The sequence below is a fragment of the Syngnathus floridae genome, chromosome 1 (genome assembly GCF_059516105.1).
Source record: "Syngnathus floridae isolate MCC-2025c chromosome 1, RoL_Sflo_1.0, whole genome shotgun sequence".
NCBI classification, from domain to species: domain Eukaryota; kingdom Metazoa; phylum Chordata; class Actinopteri; order Syngnathiformes; family Syngnathidae; genus Syngnathus; species Syngnathus floridae.
This window is the reverse complement of record NC_142413.1, coordinates 668004-681860: the sequence shown is the minus strand read 5'-3', so window position 1 is coordinate 681860 and position 13857 is coordinate 668004. Positions and strand designations below refer to the sequence as shown.

At 49.1% G+C, this 13857-nt stretch overlaps 3 protein-coding genes and 1 long non-coding RNA gene across 11 annotated transcripts; 3 read left to right on the top strand and 1 right to left on the bottom strand.

Moving 5' to 3' along the window:
• The first annotated feature begins 6 nt into the window (after positions 1–6).
• LOC148403130 (fibrinogen C domain-containing protein 1-like) lies at positions 7–5923 on the top strand. Of its 2 annotated transcripts, XM_088395294.1 has the most exons (10): positions 7–171; positions 2068–2141; positions 2453–2519; positions 3461–3540; positions 3644–4196; positions 4327–4432; positions 4546–4673; positions 4817–4913; positions 5004–5183; positions 5269–5923. In XM_088395294.1, exons 1-10 carry the CDS (start codon positions 151–153, stop codon positions 5520–5522), a joined length of 1560 nt encoding a protein of 519 aa, XP_088251420.1. In that variant the 5' UTR covers positions 7–150; the 3' UTR covers positions 5523–5923. The 2 variants fall into 2 exon arrangements, with proteins under 2 accessions (XP_088251420.1, XP_088251429.1); XM_088395303.1 differs by lacking the exons at positions 7–171; positions 2068–2141; positions 2453–2519 and adding an exon at positions 2953–3228.
• A 517-nt stretch (positions 5924–6440) lies between these two features.
• LOC148403129 (uncharacterized) lies at positions 6441–11127 on the top strand. The gene is made up of 2 exons (XR_015862411.1): positions 6441–8446; positions 8945–11127. It is a non-coding gene; the product is annotated as an uncharacterized LOC148403129 (long non-coding RNA).
• Positions 8836–11788, bottom strand: cox18 (cytochrome c oxidase assembly factor COX18). Of its 7 annotated transcripts, XM_088395344.1 has the most exons (8): positions 11676–11691; positions 11128–11346; positions 10570–10939; positions 10178–10278; positions 9944–10098; positions 9615–9730; positions 9451–9558; positions 8836–9395 (listed from the first exon to the last, which is right to left on the bottom strand). In XM_088395344.1, exons 3-8 carry the CDS (start codon positions 10906–10908, stop codon positions 9117–9119), a joined length of 1098 nt encoding a protein of 365 aa, XP_088251470.1. In that variant the 5' UTR covers positions 10909–10939; positions 11128–11346; positions 11676–11691; the 3' UTR covers positions 8836–9116. The 7 variants fall into 7 exon arrangements, with proteins under 7 accessions (XP_088251470.1, XP_088251453.1, XP_088251444.1 ...); XM_088395327.1 differs by having other exon boundaries at positions 9451–9543; positions 10178–10939; positions 11676–11788; XM_088395318.1 differs by having other exon boundaries at positions 10178–10939; positions 11676–11783.
• Positions 11789–11807: 19 nt separating this feature from the next.
• On the top strand, positions 11808–13807 carry selenot2 (selenoprotein T, 2). Its single transcript, XM_088395417.1, has 6 exons — positions 11808–12029; positions 12348–12458; positions 12534–12660; positions 12736–12823; positions 12995–13122; positions 13203–13807. The coding sequence occupies exons 1-5, from the start codon at positions 11848–11850 to the stop codon at positions 13117–13119; spliced, it is 633 nt and encodes a 210-aa protein (XP_088251543.1). The 5' UTR covers positions 11808–11847; the 3' UTR covers positions 13120–13122; positions 13203–13807.
• Positions 13808–13857: the final 50 nt, after the last annotated feature.

Here is a 13857-nt window from a genome sequence, read left to right as displayed (position 1 = left end):
CGTGTCATTTTGCTGCCGCCCGAAGTCACTCTGTGCGTGTCATTTTGCTGCCGCCCGACTATTGTCAAACACGCTGCGTGCTGATTGCCCACTTCATATCTGCTGCCACAGCCACAGGTCGACGCTGATCCATCCGACTGCGTAGGAGAAATGGAGCTGGAGACGATGCAGGTTACTATCAATACTTTGCTCAAGCTCGAGCTATTTAGACTTAGATTTAGACTTAGATTTAGACTCAACTTTATTAATCCCTTGGGATTACTCCTTCAGGGAAGTTCTGTGTCCAGTGGCAGTAAAATACAAAATATACAAAAAAAATATAAGAGATAAAAATATACAGAAATATGCAGAAATATATACAGTGCAAAAATTAGCAAATGAAATGTAAAAAAGGCAAAAAGATAAATTAGGTAAGAAAATTGAGGGAGGTAAAAACACTACACAGTAGTTGCCATGTATTATTGCCATGTATTATTGGACAGTGTGAAAAAAGTAATTGCACAAATGATGACAAATGTAGTAAATAGGATGGAAGGGGAAATATTGCACATTGTATATTGATGTGAATGTGTACAGTTATTACAAGTATCTCCATTTCTTCAAAAGCGGCCCTTACACTAAGCAGACTAGGCCGAAATAAAAATTTAAAAAATGCTTTTTACACTAAGCAGACTAGGCCGAAATAAAAATAAAAGAAAATGCTTTTTTTGGTTTGAATGATCCTTTCTCACTTGTTGTAAGTCATAGAAGAGCATAATTTGATATCATTCATAAAAGGCCCCCTCCATTTTATTTGACCCATTCTATCCAAATATGCATTGATATGAGTTAGAACGACGTAGAAAGAAAATAATAATTCCCCCAAATTTTTTTGGGGGGGGTTGCAGGTCGCCCCCCCCCCCCCCAACTGTCGCGCTCGGGCAATGGCTTAGTCCAGCGCTCGGAAACCCAAAATGTTCTAATTGGCCCAAATAAAATGAAAAAACAAAAATCTAAAAGCCTTTTATAAGGCAACATAGATTGTCAATACATAAGCTGTATGCTTACAAATAAAATAATTGAAATCATAATAGTGGTATCAATTCGATCATTTCTTCTTGCGGCCCATTAGAGTACAGTGACAGGGGTGCCCAATACGTCGACCACTACTGGTCGATCGCGTGACATTTTTTGTTTGTTTGTTTGTTTGTTTGTTTGTTTGTTTGTTTATTTCGAACATTTAAAGAAATACAAGAAAAGGAAGTAAAAAATACTGAAAATAATAACTCCATAGTACAATAGAGAAGAAAGAAAAGAAAAAAAAACATTGCGTTATAAATTTTCACTTTACCATAAAAATCTTATTTGTTCAAAAGGGAGTAGAAGGAAGCCTAGGCTTATCTAGCAATGGCTAGAGTGGCTTGTAACCACGTTTGCTTAAAATGTTTTGGGGATTTTTTTTGCGTGCGCAAACAACGGCGCTAACAACACACTAGCTCGCGAGTTCCCTCCAATTGTCAGAACCCTGTTTTTTCTCTTAAACTTAAGAAAGGGTATAAAAATGTGTGGGGCAGCTGGACATAGGAAAAAGATTTTTTTTTTTTTTTAAAGTATCACTTTCATAAAGTTAGGCCTTTTTGTGTGTGTGTCAATAAATGTATGTGAATCCATTTAGGTGCATTTTTTATGACGAGAACATTAAGTCATTGTTTCAAACATGTAAATAATGCAATAACAGTACAAACGACATGCAGAAAATATTGTATCAATCTTGAAAATGTCAATATTAGTCACCGAGGTATGTACTTTCGTGAAACGATCACGTGTAACGGCAAGTGTGTGCGTGCGCGTGCGCGTGCGCGTGCGCAACATTGGGAGACGCGACGTAGCGTTGTTAACCTTGGTTAACCAGGGACCTCTAGTGGTCACAATTCACCATAGCAGAAGTCAACAGCCTGTTGAGGATAGGTCTTCAGACGTCTTTTCCTATGACCACTTCTTTTGGAACAGACAGAGTACAAGGCTGCAAATAGACTAACTTCCGCCATTTAAATTCATACTTTTGTCCGTCTCTCATCTGAACCCTAGGAGCGTTCCGGGACCACTGACGACGGCGGGTCCGGAGGAGCATCTTTGCCTGAGGCCGTCGGCCGGTCAGAGTCGTGAGTCAGCTTATCTATCCATCACTCTGCTCCAGTCCTATTTTTTTTTTTTTTTTTTCCCCCTTTGGAATGCTGCGATTCGACGTCCGTACGGCGACCTTGAGTGCTTCGAAAGGCGCCTGCCTCATCAATCAAATGTAGTGTTATGATGACTCGACGACAAAGTCTGCCGTTTGGAGTTGCATCCTTTTTTTTTTTTTTCTCTCTCTGAAATAGCGCCGGCCGGCCGGCCGGGCTCGCGACGTTACGTGGCTTTGCCTTGGCTGGCTTTCTGCTCAGCTTTCGAGCGCTTGTCTTTTTTTGTGTTTCAGTCTGTTGGGTTTGGAGTTTCAACGTCCCTTTAATCGGAGACAAGACACCACACCACGGCGGCATTGGGTATTGCTCCTCTTTATTGTTTCTTGCACACTCATGTATGTACACATGCGCTTTTTGGTTTTGGTCACTCACACACGCACACGCACACGCACGCGTTCACAGCGTCAAACGTGGCAATCAAACTCACGGTGTCGGCACCAATGTTCCCTCTCATTTTTCAAGTGGAAGTGTAATAGATAAATGAGGGAATACAGGAATGAATCAAACAATCCAAAAATACATGTCTAGATGAATGAAGAAATAGATAGATAGATAGATAGATAGATAGATAGATAGATAGATAGATAGATAGATAGATAGATAGATAGATAGATAGATAGATAGATAGATAGATAGATAGATAGATAGATAGATAGATAGATAGATAGATAGATAGATAGATAGATAGATAGATAGATAAAGACCAACCGACCAACCAACCGACCAACCAACCAACCAACCAACCAACCAATCAAAGAAATGTCGTCCCGTCTCGTTGCCGCAAACAAGGTCAAAACCAACGTCAAGTGGAAAGAAAACTTCACGTCACTTGGCTGCCCACAAAATACGGCATTAGACGCACGCAGAACAAACGACACGTACACGGCTAGGGACATTCATTCGTACCGAGGAAGAAAGAATGGAGTGGGAGCGCAAAATGTTAAATGACAAGTGGTTCGAGATGAACCAAAGCACCCACAACCTGATCGGCGACACCCCAAAGCGCAAGGTACGCATCGGACGCATAGACGCGCACGCGCTTGACGAATGTCTTGCTCGAGTTGAAAGCATTTGCGAGTCAGAGTCAGAGAGAGAGAGCGAGAGAGAGAGAGAGAGAGAGAGAGAGAGAGAGAGCGAGAGAGAGCGAGAGAGAGATAGAGAGAGAGAACGAGAGAGAGAAAGAGAGAGACGCAGCCGCCGCCGCCGCCGCGTGTGAAGTCGTTTGCGCTCACTTTGTTCAGATACGCTGGTGCTCCGTTCTGGCCGTGGTCCTCTTGGTCGTGCTTGTCATCCAAAACAGCGTCTTCTTCCACTTGAACAGGTAGGCAAATTCAAATTCCAGTCAAATTCCCGGCTGGGGTGCAATTTTGAAAGCAGCAAAGCATGGCAACTTGACTTAATGTACACTTTTTATGTGTTCCAAGGCCTCAGGACATCGTCAAAGAGTTGCGCGCGCTGGTGGCGACTTTGCCCAACAGCATCCCGGACCACAACCGCACCGACTTAGCCCGCCACTGGGCGGCGCTGCAGACCGCATTGGCAGAGCTGAAGGCAGAGCTGAAGGCAGAGCTGAAGGCAGATCTGGAGGCGAGTCAGACCGTGATTTCCAGCGACCTGGAGAAGAGTCAGACGGCATTGGCAGAGCTGAAGGCAGAGCTGAAGGCGGGTCAGGAGGCAGGTCAGACGGCCTTGGCAGAGCTGAAGGAAGGTCAGACAGCATTGGCACAGCTGAAGGCAGGTCAGGAGGCCGGTCAGGAGGCACTGGCACAGCTGAAGGCAGAGCTGAAGGCATTGGCAGAGCTGAAGGCAGGTCAGGAGTCAGGTCAGACAGCCTTGGCAGAGCTGAAGGCGGGTCAAACGGCATTGGGAGAGCTGAAGGCGGGTCAGGAGGCAGGTCAGACGGCATTGCGCAGCAACAAAGGCCTTCTGAATCAGATACTGAAAGACCTGGAGACGGACTACAAGAGCATGTCTCAGGTGAGGTGGACCTTTCAGGACTTAACATCCCTCCCTCCTCTTCCACACAAACTAAGTATTGTTGAAGGATGCAAACCAAGTGTCCCATTTGGAGATCTCATTTCAGTTCTTTCAAACGCTTGGTGCGCAGGAGCTGTCACAAGAGAAGAAGGAGTTACACGACGTCAGTGGGGCTTTGTCCAGCCTGCGGCAGAAGGTGGTGGATCAGCCCACACTTCACAGGGAACTACTCCAAGGTAGCTCGCGAGCGAGCGTGTCCAGTTGGTTTAAAGCGGGCGTCTCTTTTGCGCTCTCACGTGTTTGTTTGTTTGTTTGTTTGTTTGTTTGTTTGTTTGTTTTTTTGCTTCAGGTCTCATGCCCAGAGACTGCAGTGACATCAAGGCGGCGGGAAAGTCAACTGGAGTCTATATGCTCTTTAGCGGGTCCAACAGCTTCAAGGCTTACTGCAACATGTGGCAGGACGGGGGAGGCTGGACCGTAAGTGCTTGCAAACAAACACCCCAGAGGTCCCCTCGTGAAGCCTTCCCCAATAAAGTTGGCACTTTTCTTCAACGCTGAACGTCCAGTTGGCCAGTCATGCTCGTTTGCTTCGCTGATGGTGTGCGTGTGTGCGTTTGCAGGTGATCCAGAGGAGAAGGGACGACACAGTCGACTTCTTTCGGGGTTGGGACGACTACCGCGAGGGCTTCGGAGACCTCACCGGAGGGCACTGGCTCGGTCTGAAACCAAGACATCCTTCTTGTCACGCCTTTGTGGTTCGCGAGACGTGACGTTGCCGCCGCCGCCGCCGCCTTTGCGTGTTGGCAGGCCTGCGGAACATCCACGCTCTGACGGCCTCGGGCGCTTACCAGTTGCGGATCGACTTCACCGCATCCGACGGCCGCAAGTACTACGCTCGCTACGACGACTTCTCGGTGGGCCGGAACTCGCGGGACCCCGAGAACGACGGCTACCCGCTGCTTGTGAGCGGCTACTCTGGAGACGCAGGTAGCGACTTCCGCCGGGGGTGAGGGGGGGGGGGCACACCTGCGCCCCCTGCGCGTGCTCAAAAGCGAGTTTGTGTGCTTTGCAGGCGATCGATTGTCCCAACATTCTGGGATGAAGTTCACCACCAAGGACCGCGACCACGACACGTGGAATAATGGCAATTGCGCCAACTTCGAGAAGGGCGCTTGGTGGTACGAACAGTGTTACTGGTCCAACCTGAACGGGCTGTACAAGGAAAGCGGCACCTGCGACGATACCAATGCAGTCTGGAATTATTTGGGGGGACCAAGAATCACCTGCCTGAGATTCGTGGAGATGAAGATCCGGCCCAGAAAGTGAGCCCGGGCGGGAACGGCATCCCCGTGGGACCACGTGGGTGCTGCCCGACGTCACCCATTTGCGCGACGGGAAGACGCCATTTGAAGGTGGTGTCGTCGTTCGTTCTCCTTACGGCCGAGGCGCTATTGAAAATGTTGTCTTTCCCCGACCTGTCTTTTGAAACCAAATTCGGATTTTTGGAACAAGGCCGATTGATCACTCCACCTAGTCCACCTGGTTGCAGTTCATACCCTCAGTCTCCTTTTTGTCCCCACCGTTTGAGTTTTACAATCCAAAGAGGTTTGCGACCGCATCGTTTGGCTTTAATGAGAAACAGCGAGTGGAATAGTTGTTGTTGTTTGCATGAACAATTGAGATGGCTCCCTTTTTTTCGTATTGATTAAATATTCTCTTTAATTGGATGATGGAGTCTTTATATTTAACTCTGTGGAGCATGGTTTTAGATTCAATCATGAAAGCTTTAAATTGCCTTTCTTTCCCCTTTAAAAGTGAAGACAATTTGCAATTGTAGTAATGACACACGAATTTGATGCTCCATTTGTCTTGGCCGGCCACAAAAAACGATGTGGCGGCCCGTATCTGGCCCCCGGCCGGGCCTTGAGTTTGACACCTGTGCCTCGGGGGGAGAGAGCCGCTGTAAAAAAGGCACCATTGACGCCGTGACTCCAGAGTGCAGTTCGGCGACAAAGTCGGACTTCGGAGTGCAGTTTGCTACAAAGTCGTGCACTCCAGCAGGCACGTGCACTCGTAGGTGAGGCAGTGCCTCACCTTGCCACCAGGGCGGTAAAAGGCTCAACATGGTTTCCTCAGCCGTCACCATAGGTTGTTCAAAAGTGAATCATATAATCAAACACAATATCTGTCCTGTGGTCTATGCTTTTAATGCAATCTTGGTGTGTTTCCTATACATTTGGATCATTTTCATACTCAAAATAGTAGCTGTGTTTCTTGTTCAAAAAACAACGGGAGACGAGACTCGCGGAGGCTGAGGCAGTGACAGGTAGTGCCTCTCAGGGCGTGCGTGTGAGAGTGCACCACTCTCTCACACACGCACGCACGCACACACGCACACACTGTACTGACTCGTGCAAACGGCGCGTGCTTGCAGTCAGCGGAAAAATACGAGCCTTGAGGCAGCCAGTACTTTGGCCTCAAAGATGGGGCGATAGTGAGCCTGCGGCTAATTGTTCACGACACGAGTAAATGAGAGAGTGAATTAAGAAGAAGAAGAAGAAGAAAAACAACCAACAACATTCGGTGCCAACGCGTTGCTATTTGGCTTTATTTTCCCTGAAAATGGAGGATGTAATCTCGACATTTTTCAAAACTTTGACTGCCAGTCAAAGCAAGAAATCATAAGTAAGGGAAGACCGACGCCAGATTTGCGAGGATTCATTCAAACTACGTTCCTCCCAGGACGGACTACAACACGTTCGTTTCAAAAGGAGTGGTACTCTATAAAAGACTTTGTCTGCAGGTAAAGTTAAGAATACTGCAGTGGTGTGTTTAAAATGTTATTCCATTTAATCAAGCATGGGATAACAACCATGTGTGCTTGTCAATCGGACTTGTCAGTGAGTCCGTGACCTAGCGTCATCCATACATCCAGTACGTTCGTATATGTGACTCTGAGTCAGTGCCCTAGCGTCATCCATACATCCAGTACGTTCGTAAATGTGACTCAGAGTCCGCGCCTTAGCGTCATCCATACATCCGGTACGTTCGTAAATGTGACTCAGAGTCCGCGCCTTAGCGTCATCCATACATCCGGTACGTTCGTAAATGTGACTCAGAGTCCGCGCCTTAGCGTCATCCATACATCCAGTACGTTCGTAAATGTGACTCCGTGCCTTAGCGTCATCCACACATCCAGTACGTTTGCAAATGTGACTCAGAGTCCGCGCCTTAGCGTCATCCATACATCCAGTACGTTCGTAAATGTGAGTCAGAGTCCGCGCCTTAGCGTCATCCATAGATCCAGTACGTTCGTAAATGTGACTCAGAGTCCGCGCCTTAGCGTCATCCATACATCCAGTACGTTCGTAAACGTGACTCTGAGCCAGTGCCTCCCTCAGCAAGCCCACAACCCTCAGCGCACGTCATTGGACTCCAGAGTGGTGGCATTTACGATCAAGTCGGACGTCTGAGAGCAGTTCTCCAACTCAGCACTTGGAAGGGAAAGGGTAAAGAGGAAAGAAGAAAGGGGAAGGGAAAAGGGGGAAAAAAAGGAAGGGAAAGAGGAAAAAGAGGAAAGGAAATTTGACTTGTCATATGATAAATGGAAGGCGCAGGTGCGGCTTTGGGTACGAGAAAAGCGCCGTGTAAAACCGATTGATTATGATGAATTAGTAAGGCTGCATTTGCTTACTTCCAGATCATCTGTTGTCAGCAGCGTAGACCCTGCCTCAGTAGGGGAGCGAGAGTGACGAGCGAAATAGCGAGAGGAGCGATTGACTAAAGGGCAAAAGTTCATTTGGCTAGATCTGCTCGGTCAACGGCGCACACGCTAGCCGTGTTTTAAAGAATGGCTTTGTGTTGTCTATTGTGCAATGTGTGCTTGTAACGTGTTTGTGAAGTACGCGGTGATTGAAATGTGAACGTTCTGTCATGTCAAATCGTCATTTCGTTTTTCTAGTTTTCAAGGTCATTGATGAAAAGATTCAATATTGTAACATCAGTGCGTGGTTCTTTCGACCGGGAGTAGCTACATTCCCAATGAGCTTCCAAGAGGCCCAAAGAACATCCCGTCCCGTCCCGTCCCGTCTTTGCTTCCAAATTCAAGCCTAGGGGCCGGACGTCGCTGCCGACCGACTGTTGTCCAAGACGCCGCCCGCCTGCCGATTGCCCACTTCAGGCTTCGTATCTGCTGCCACCGCCGCAACCACCGTCAACGCTGATCGGACCGCGTCGAAGAGATGATTCAGGTGGTAATTGCACATCTTTCAGTGTTTGCGTGTCTTGACTTGGTTTTGAGTTTAAAGCCCTTCCATGACCGCCGCAGTCCAACATATCAAACAAAGACTATAAGAAGGGTGTTGGACACAAATGACATTTGTCATCATAAACACGCTATACGCTCGCGCGTTTGGCGGTTTCACTGCGGGCGGTTGCGCGATCGATCGGGCAAAATGAAGCTCCCTGCGCACTGAGGTCCACTTCAATTTTGGAAAGTACATGAGGACTTTCCAAAATATTTTCTAAATTTCAGCAACGACTCTGTCATAATAATGCGACCAAATGCGGACAAAAATGCGCAAATGAAAAAGTGCTTGAAAAAGGTGTTTTTTTTTTTTTTTGTTTTGCTTGGAACGGATGAAATTTCTTTCCTTTATTTGTAATGGGAAAACATGATTCGAAATTGCGGTCTAACACCGAGGCTCCGTTGTATAGACCCTTGAATTTTGTCTGTGATCTGGACTTAGAACCTTTCCGGGACCTGTCACGACGGCGTGTCCGAAGGAGTATCATTGTCTGTGGTCGTCCGCCAGAGACGCGAGTCAGCTCAAAGTGTGCCGTTTGGGGTTGTATCCTTTTTGCTGAAATAGCTCCCCCTCGCCACGTTACGTGGCTTCGCTTGCAAGGCTGGCTTTCTCCTCATCTTCCGAGTACTTTGTCTTTCAGTTGGACCCAGACCCGGCGGTGGGTGGGCTTGGGCGCCACTTCCCGCACAGCCGCCAATGACTTCCCGTTTACTTGCGGAACTTCCTGACGATGGCGTCCATCAGGTCTTTGTAGGGCGTGTCGGAAGGCCGCGTGGGAAGTTTGAGGATCTGGCGAAGAGCGGGAGCGCGAAGCAGAAGATTGTGACTGAAACCCACCAAGCTGGAGTACCACCAGTAGAGCGCCATCGCCTGGAGGGATGGAAAAAGACGCCTGCCGGACATTCACTTCCACTTGATCCATTTGCTCCGAGGTGGGCCAAACTCACCGATGGGACACCGGCGGCGATGGGTATCATCAAGAGGGACAACATTCGCATGGCGTTTGTCACCGCCTTGTGGACAGACGACACGTTGGACCTCTGGAGGGAAAACAGCTGAAGAAGAAGACGATGACGACGACGTTTGACATGATCGGCCGTCAATCGCATACCTCCACGATGAACAGATTGGTCAGTCCAAGGGCAAGCGGCAGAAGCCACGTGGAGTCAGGTGACGTCAGGTCGGGGAACCACAGCGTGCCCCCTGTGGCCAAAGAGGTGTGGAGCACTGAAATGAAAATTGTGCTTCAACACGTGTGGAACTCCTAGGGAAGTATTGCCCCCCGTCCCCCAAAAAAAAATGGAACTCAAAAACATTTCTCATCCTTTTGCTGATCTAAACCAATCAATTTCCCATAACGATGGATCCGTGTACACGTGCCTATTTGAAAGGGTGACAAAGTAACACACTAGGCCTCGTTTAAGTCCCGAGTCGACTCACACGAGTGCGGCGCGCAGAGATTCCTGAGGGCGAGCGACAGGCCGATCCAAAGCGGCAGCTGAACCCAAACTAGCAGCGACGCCTTGAACGGGTGGCAGTTGTCCCTCACGTAGAGCTGCGACACCAAACGCCGCAGATTCTTCCGGAACTGGAAACTAAAGGCGGCAAGAGCGAGCGCTGTGAGCTTGATGCCGAGACCAGCGCGGGGATCTGAGCCGGCGGCGTTGTTCTTACCGACTCTGCTTGTCCGTCCAACCTCGCTCGCTGGCCCTCAACGACACTTGGTACCGCAGTCTCTCGGCCAGCGTCGCAATTTCCGTCTGCAGCGCCTCTACCTGCGGGTTGCCGTGGTTACGGAGGTGGGTTACGGTGATTACAAAAAAAGCATCTGAGAAGGACTTGTCTGCCCTCTGAAGGTGTCTCACCAACCGGGACATTTGGAGGCCCATTTGTGTGCCCCCCCTTCCTCTGCCCCCCTTCTCCTTTGTACCATTAATATTTGTGTTAAAACAGCCCTTTTTGATAAATCCCTCAGGATTTCTTGGATAAGGATGTGTGGGATTTTCTAGAAGATAAACATCTCCAGGGAGGACTCGTCCTTCTAAGTGCAATTTGTTTGGTGCAACCTTGGCGAGCACGCGCATCTGGTAGGCGGCAAGAGGGAGGGTGACCAGCGTCCTGATGGTCAGGGTGCTGAAGGCGATGCTGAGCCACCAGGGAAGACCGCTGGTCTGCTGGACCTGGATCAGGAAGTCCTCAGCCAGGCGCACGGGGGCCGAGAGCGCCGCCTGTTCGTACCAACCGGGATCCGCGCCCCCTGACGACACGTGGCGGAGAGTTGAAGAGCAGTAGGCGGGAGGAGGAAGAGCAGGAAGAGCAGGAAGAGCAGGCTTTCTGGCCAAGGCACAGCCGCACCACGCTCTGACCGGAAGCCGCAGGATGTGGAGACTCCCCAGGGTCAGCATGGCGCCGGCCGTCCCACTGCGAGCTTATCAGCTTGATTTTGGTCATCACAAAACGACGTGTTCAAATGTTTGTGGGAATCAACAAAGTTTCACGTGTGTGTGTTCTGTTTTGTTATGACATACAGCACGAGTCGGCTAAACACTGTGCAAACAAAAAGCCACACATTTGCTCCTGAGGGCTAAATAAAACCAAATTAAAGTCTCGTATTTTGTACACACCTGCTGGTGGTCGTTCTTGTTGCGTTTTCACCTTTTGCTTGCTTGCCGCTCGGCGGTCCGGAGTCGGTAAGGAGCGTCGCGGTGTTGGTGACGTCACTCGTCCTCGAGCGGCGGTTGGATATGACGTCTTCCACAAGCGCGTCACGTTTCTTTTTGCGCTTTGCCTCGTTAGTGAGTGGTTCCCCCCCCCATATCTTTGCTGATGTTAGCATTTAACAGCTACATTCAAAGTATAAAAACAGATCGTTAGAAAGGCATTTTTTCTAAGAAAATGTATGTTGTGTATCTAGTGCTGAATGTAATATTTTTCGCCAAATCCCAAGTTGAAGGAGAAAAAAACGAAACAAATATCATCAGTCCACAAAGGCTTGCAGCTTTGAGTGCTTTTCCAAAATGAATTTAAAAAGAAATCACAATAAAGGCTTACAATGTAAGTGAAGGGAACTGGAATAGAGAGAGAGAGAGAGAGAGAGAGAGAGAGGGGGGGGGGGGCGCCCTTGTCCCAGGTCGCCACATTGTAAATGAGTACGTATTCTCAATTGACTTACCTGGTGAAAAATTGAATTAGAAAAATCATTTGGCTATAATCCCTGAAAATGTATTAAAATCTTAATGTCAGAATGACAGGGGGGGGGGGGGGATAGCAATTTTGAAATGCGTGCCTGGCTTTATTGTAGAGGAGTCGGAAGCGGAAATCTGACACGACCGGCACTAGCCAAGATGGCGGAGTGCGGCCAGGCCGGGCTGCTGGCGGCACTTCTGCTCTTCACGGTTCTGACGCTCCGCGACGTCTACGTCGGCAGGTCGAGCCCGCAGCAGGTCGCAGCCGGGCCGGAGATGGAGCTCGGGAGGGCGGCCAAGGCGACCATGTATAGCGGCCCCGTGCTCAAGTTTCAGTACTGGTGAGCCTAGCGGTGGCAGCTAATAGTTAGCACGCACACGAACAACGTCTTCAAACCACATTTGAACATGGGCTTAGTTGCTCCACTTTCAAAAGTCCGTTGATGTTTTTATAAGCAACATGCGTTCTGTTCCGTAGTAAACGCGACATTGGTTACTGATGTGTTCCAACTTGCGTAGAAAGGTGTACGAGCGAGTAAACTGCGGAAGGGAAATGTGTAAGTGCCTTTTTACTTGGAAAAGAATCACAATGTATGCTTCCTAAAGTGAGTGGCACATTGCCGCCTACGCACTCTCAGCCTGTGTTGGTTTGTATGCAGCATCTCCTGAGGCTACAGCAAAGTGTTCCAGGAGTACTCCAGGGCCATCGGGCAGTTGTACCCCGACATACGCATTGAGGGGCAAAACTACCCCCCCTCCCCCATCAACAAGTATGCCCACTGCAGCTGTCTGTGAGCGTGCACTCGTAGAAGTTTGCGTGACGCGCCTTTGTGGCTCCCTTTGAGATTGTTGGGCAGCGTGGTGTCGTATCTGAAGCTGGCGTCCATCTTGTTGATCGTCGGCGGCCAGAACGTGTTTGCGATGCTCGCTGTGAACACACCCAGATTTTGGACGTGGACCCAGGACAACAAGGTGAGGGCTTCACCCAGCAACGAGCGGGAGTTCGCATCCCGGCGTCGTCTTCAAGCCGTCTTTTTCCTCCGTCAGATTTTCTCTTGTCTGATGGCCTTCTTCCTGTGCAACATGATGGAGACGCACTTCCTTTCCACCGGAGCTTTTGAGGTCACACTCGACGGTGTGTCTGAATGGTCCATCACGTTGCGCAAAATACTGCTTCTGTGATCGGTCCATCACGTTGCATGAAATACTGCTTCTGTTTGGTCCATGTCTTCATTTCAAACATGTCCCCGATGGATCTTGCGCAATGCCCTGACCCTTGTGCTGTTGTCATTGGCGACCTCCTCAGACGTGCCCATCTGGTCCAAGCTGGAGTCTGGTTACGTTCCCAACATCCAGGAGATCTTCCGCATCCTCCACAACCACCTCAACATCAACCGGGTGGACGGCGCCGCCGGCTTCACCTCGCATTAGAAGGTCGGCCGCCTTCTCGCTGCCGCTTGCTTCTCACCGCCATCAACGGGTGTGTGTGTGCGTGCGTGCGTGATTGTGTTTAGGTGCGTCCCGGCTCAGCGGGACCATCAGCCGCCGGCATCCATGAAGGTGGGGTCTCAAAGCAGGACTCTGCAGGGCCTCGCCAGAAGTCTCTCCCGCCGACGACTGAGTGCCGCTGCCGCCGCCGCCGCCGCCTTGGGATTATGTGATCCTTCAGCTCTGCAAATTTTGCGATTGATTGAAGAAGAAAATAATCCAATGTTTAGCGTTAGTGTCACGCTAGCCGGAAATGATGAAAAAGTGTTGAAGTCTTTCTTTCTTCACGTGCAGTATCCCACTTGACTAGGAGACTTTTTGTCCTAACTTGTAGGACAACTCTTCAACTAGCAGGACAAGTGCATGTTGTTTGTGAGCCATAACTGTCGGAGCTGGTTGTTGTAGTTACTCGTGTATGACAACTTGACAAGTGACACTAACACGAGCGTGTTGTCTGATGAGCTTTGAGCTGTCGCAGGATGGCATAAATGGCATGTATTCATCTTCGGCGTTCAAGCGTTTTTGAAATAAATAATGTTTGATGTGATGGAAATGGACTCATTGGACTTGTTGTCAAATGTGCTTACCTTGAGCTGTGTGCTAATTAACGCAATAAAAAAATGGTGTCAAATGTGGCGTTTGTTGAGGCCAAAATATGAGTGTGTGATTCTTAGAAATGCC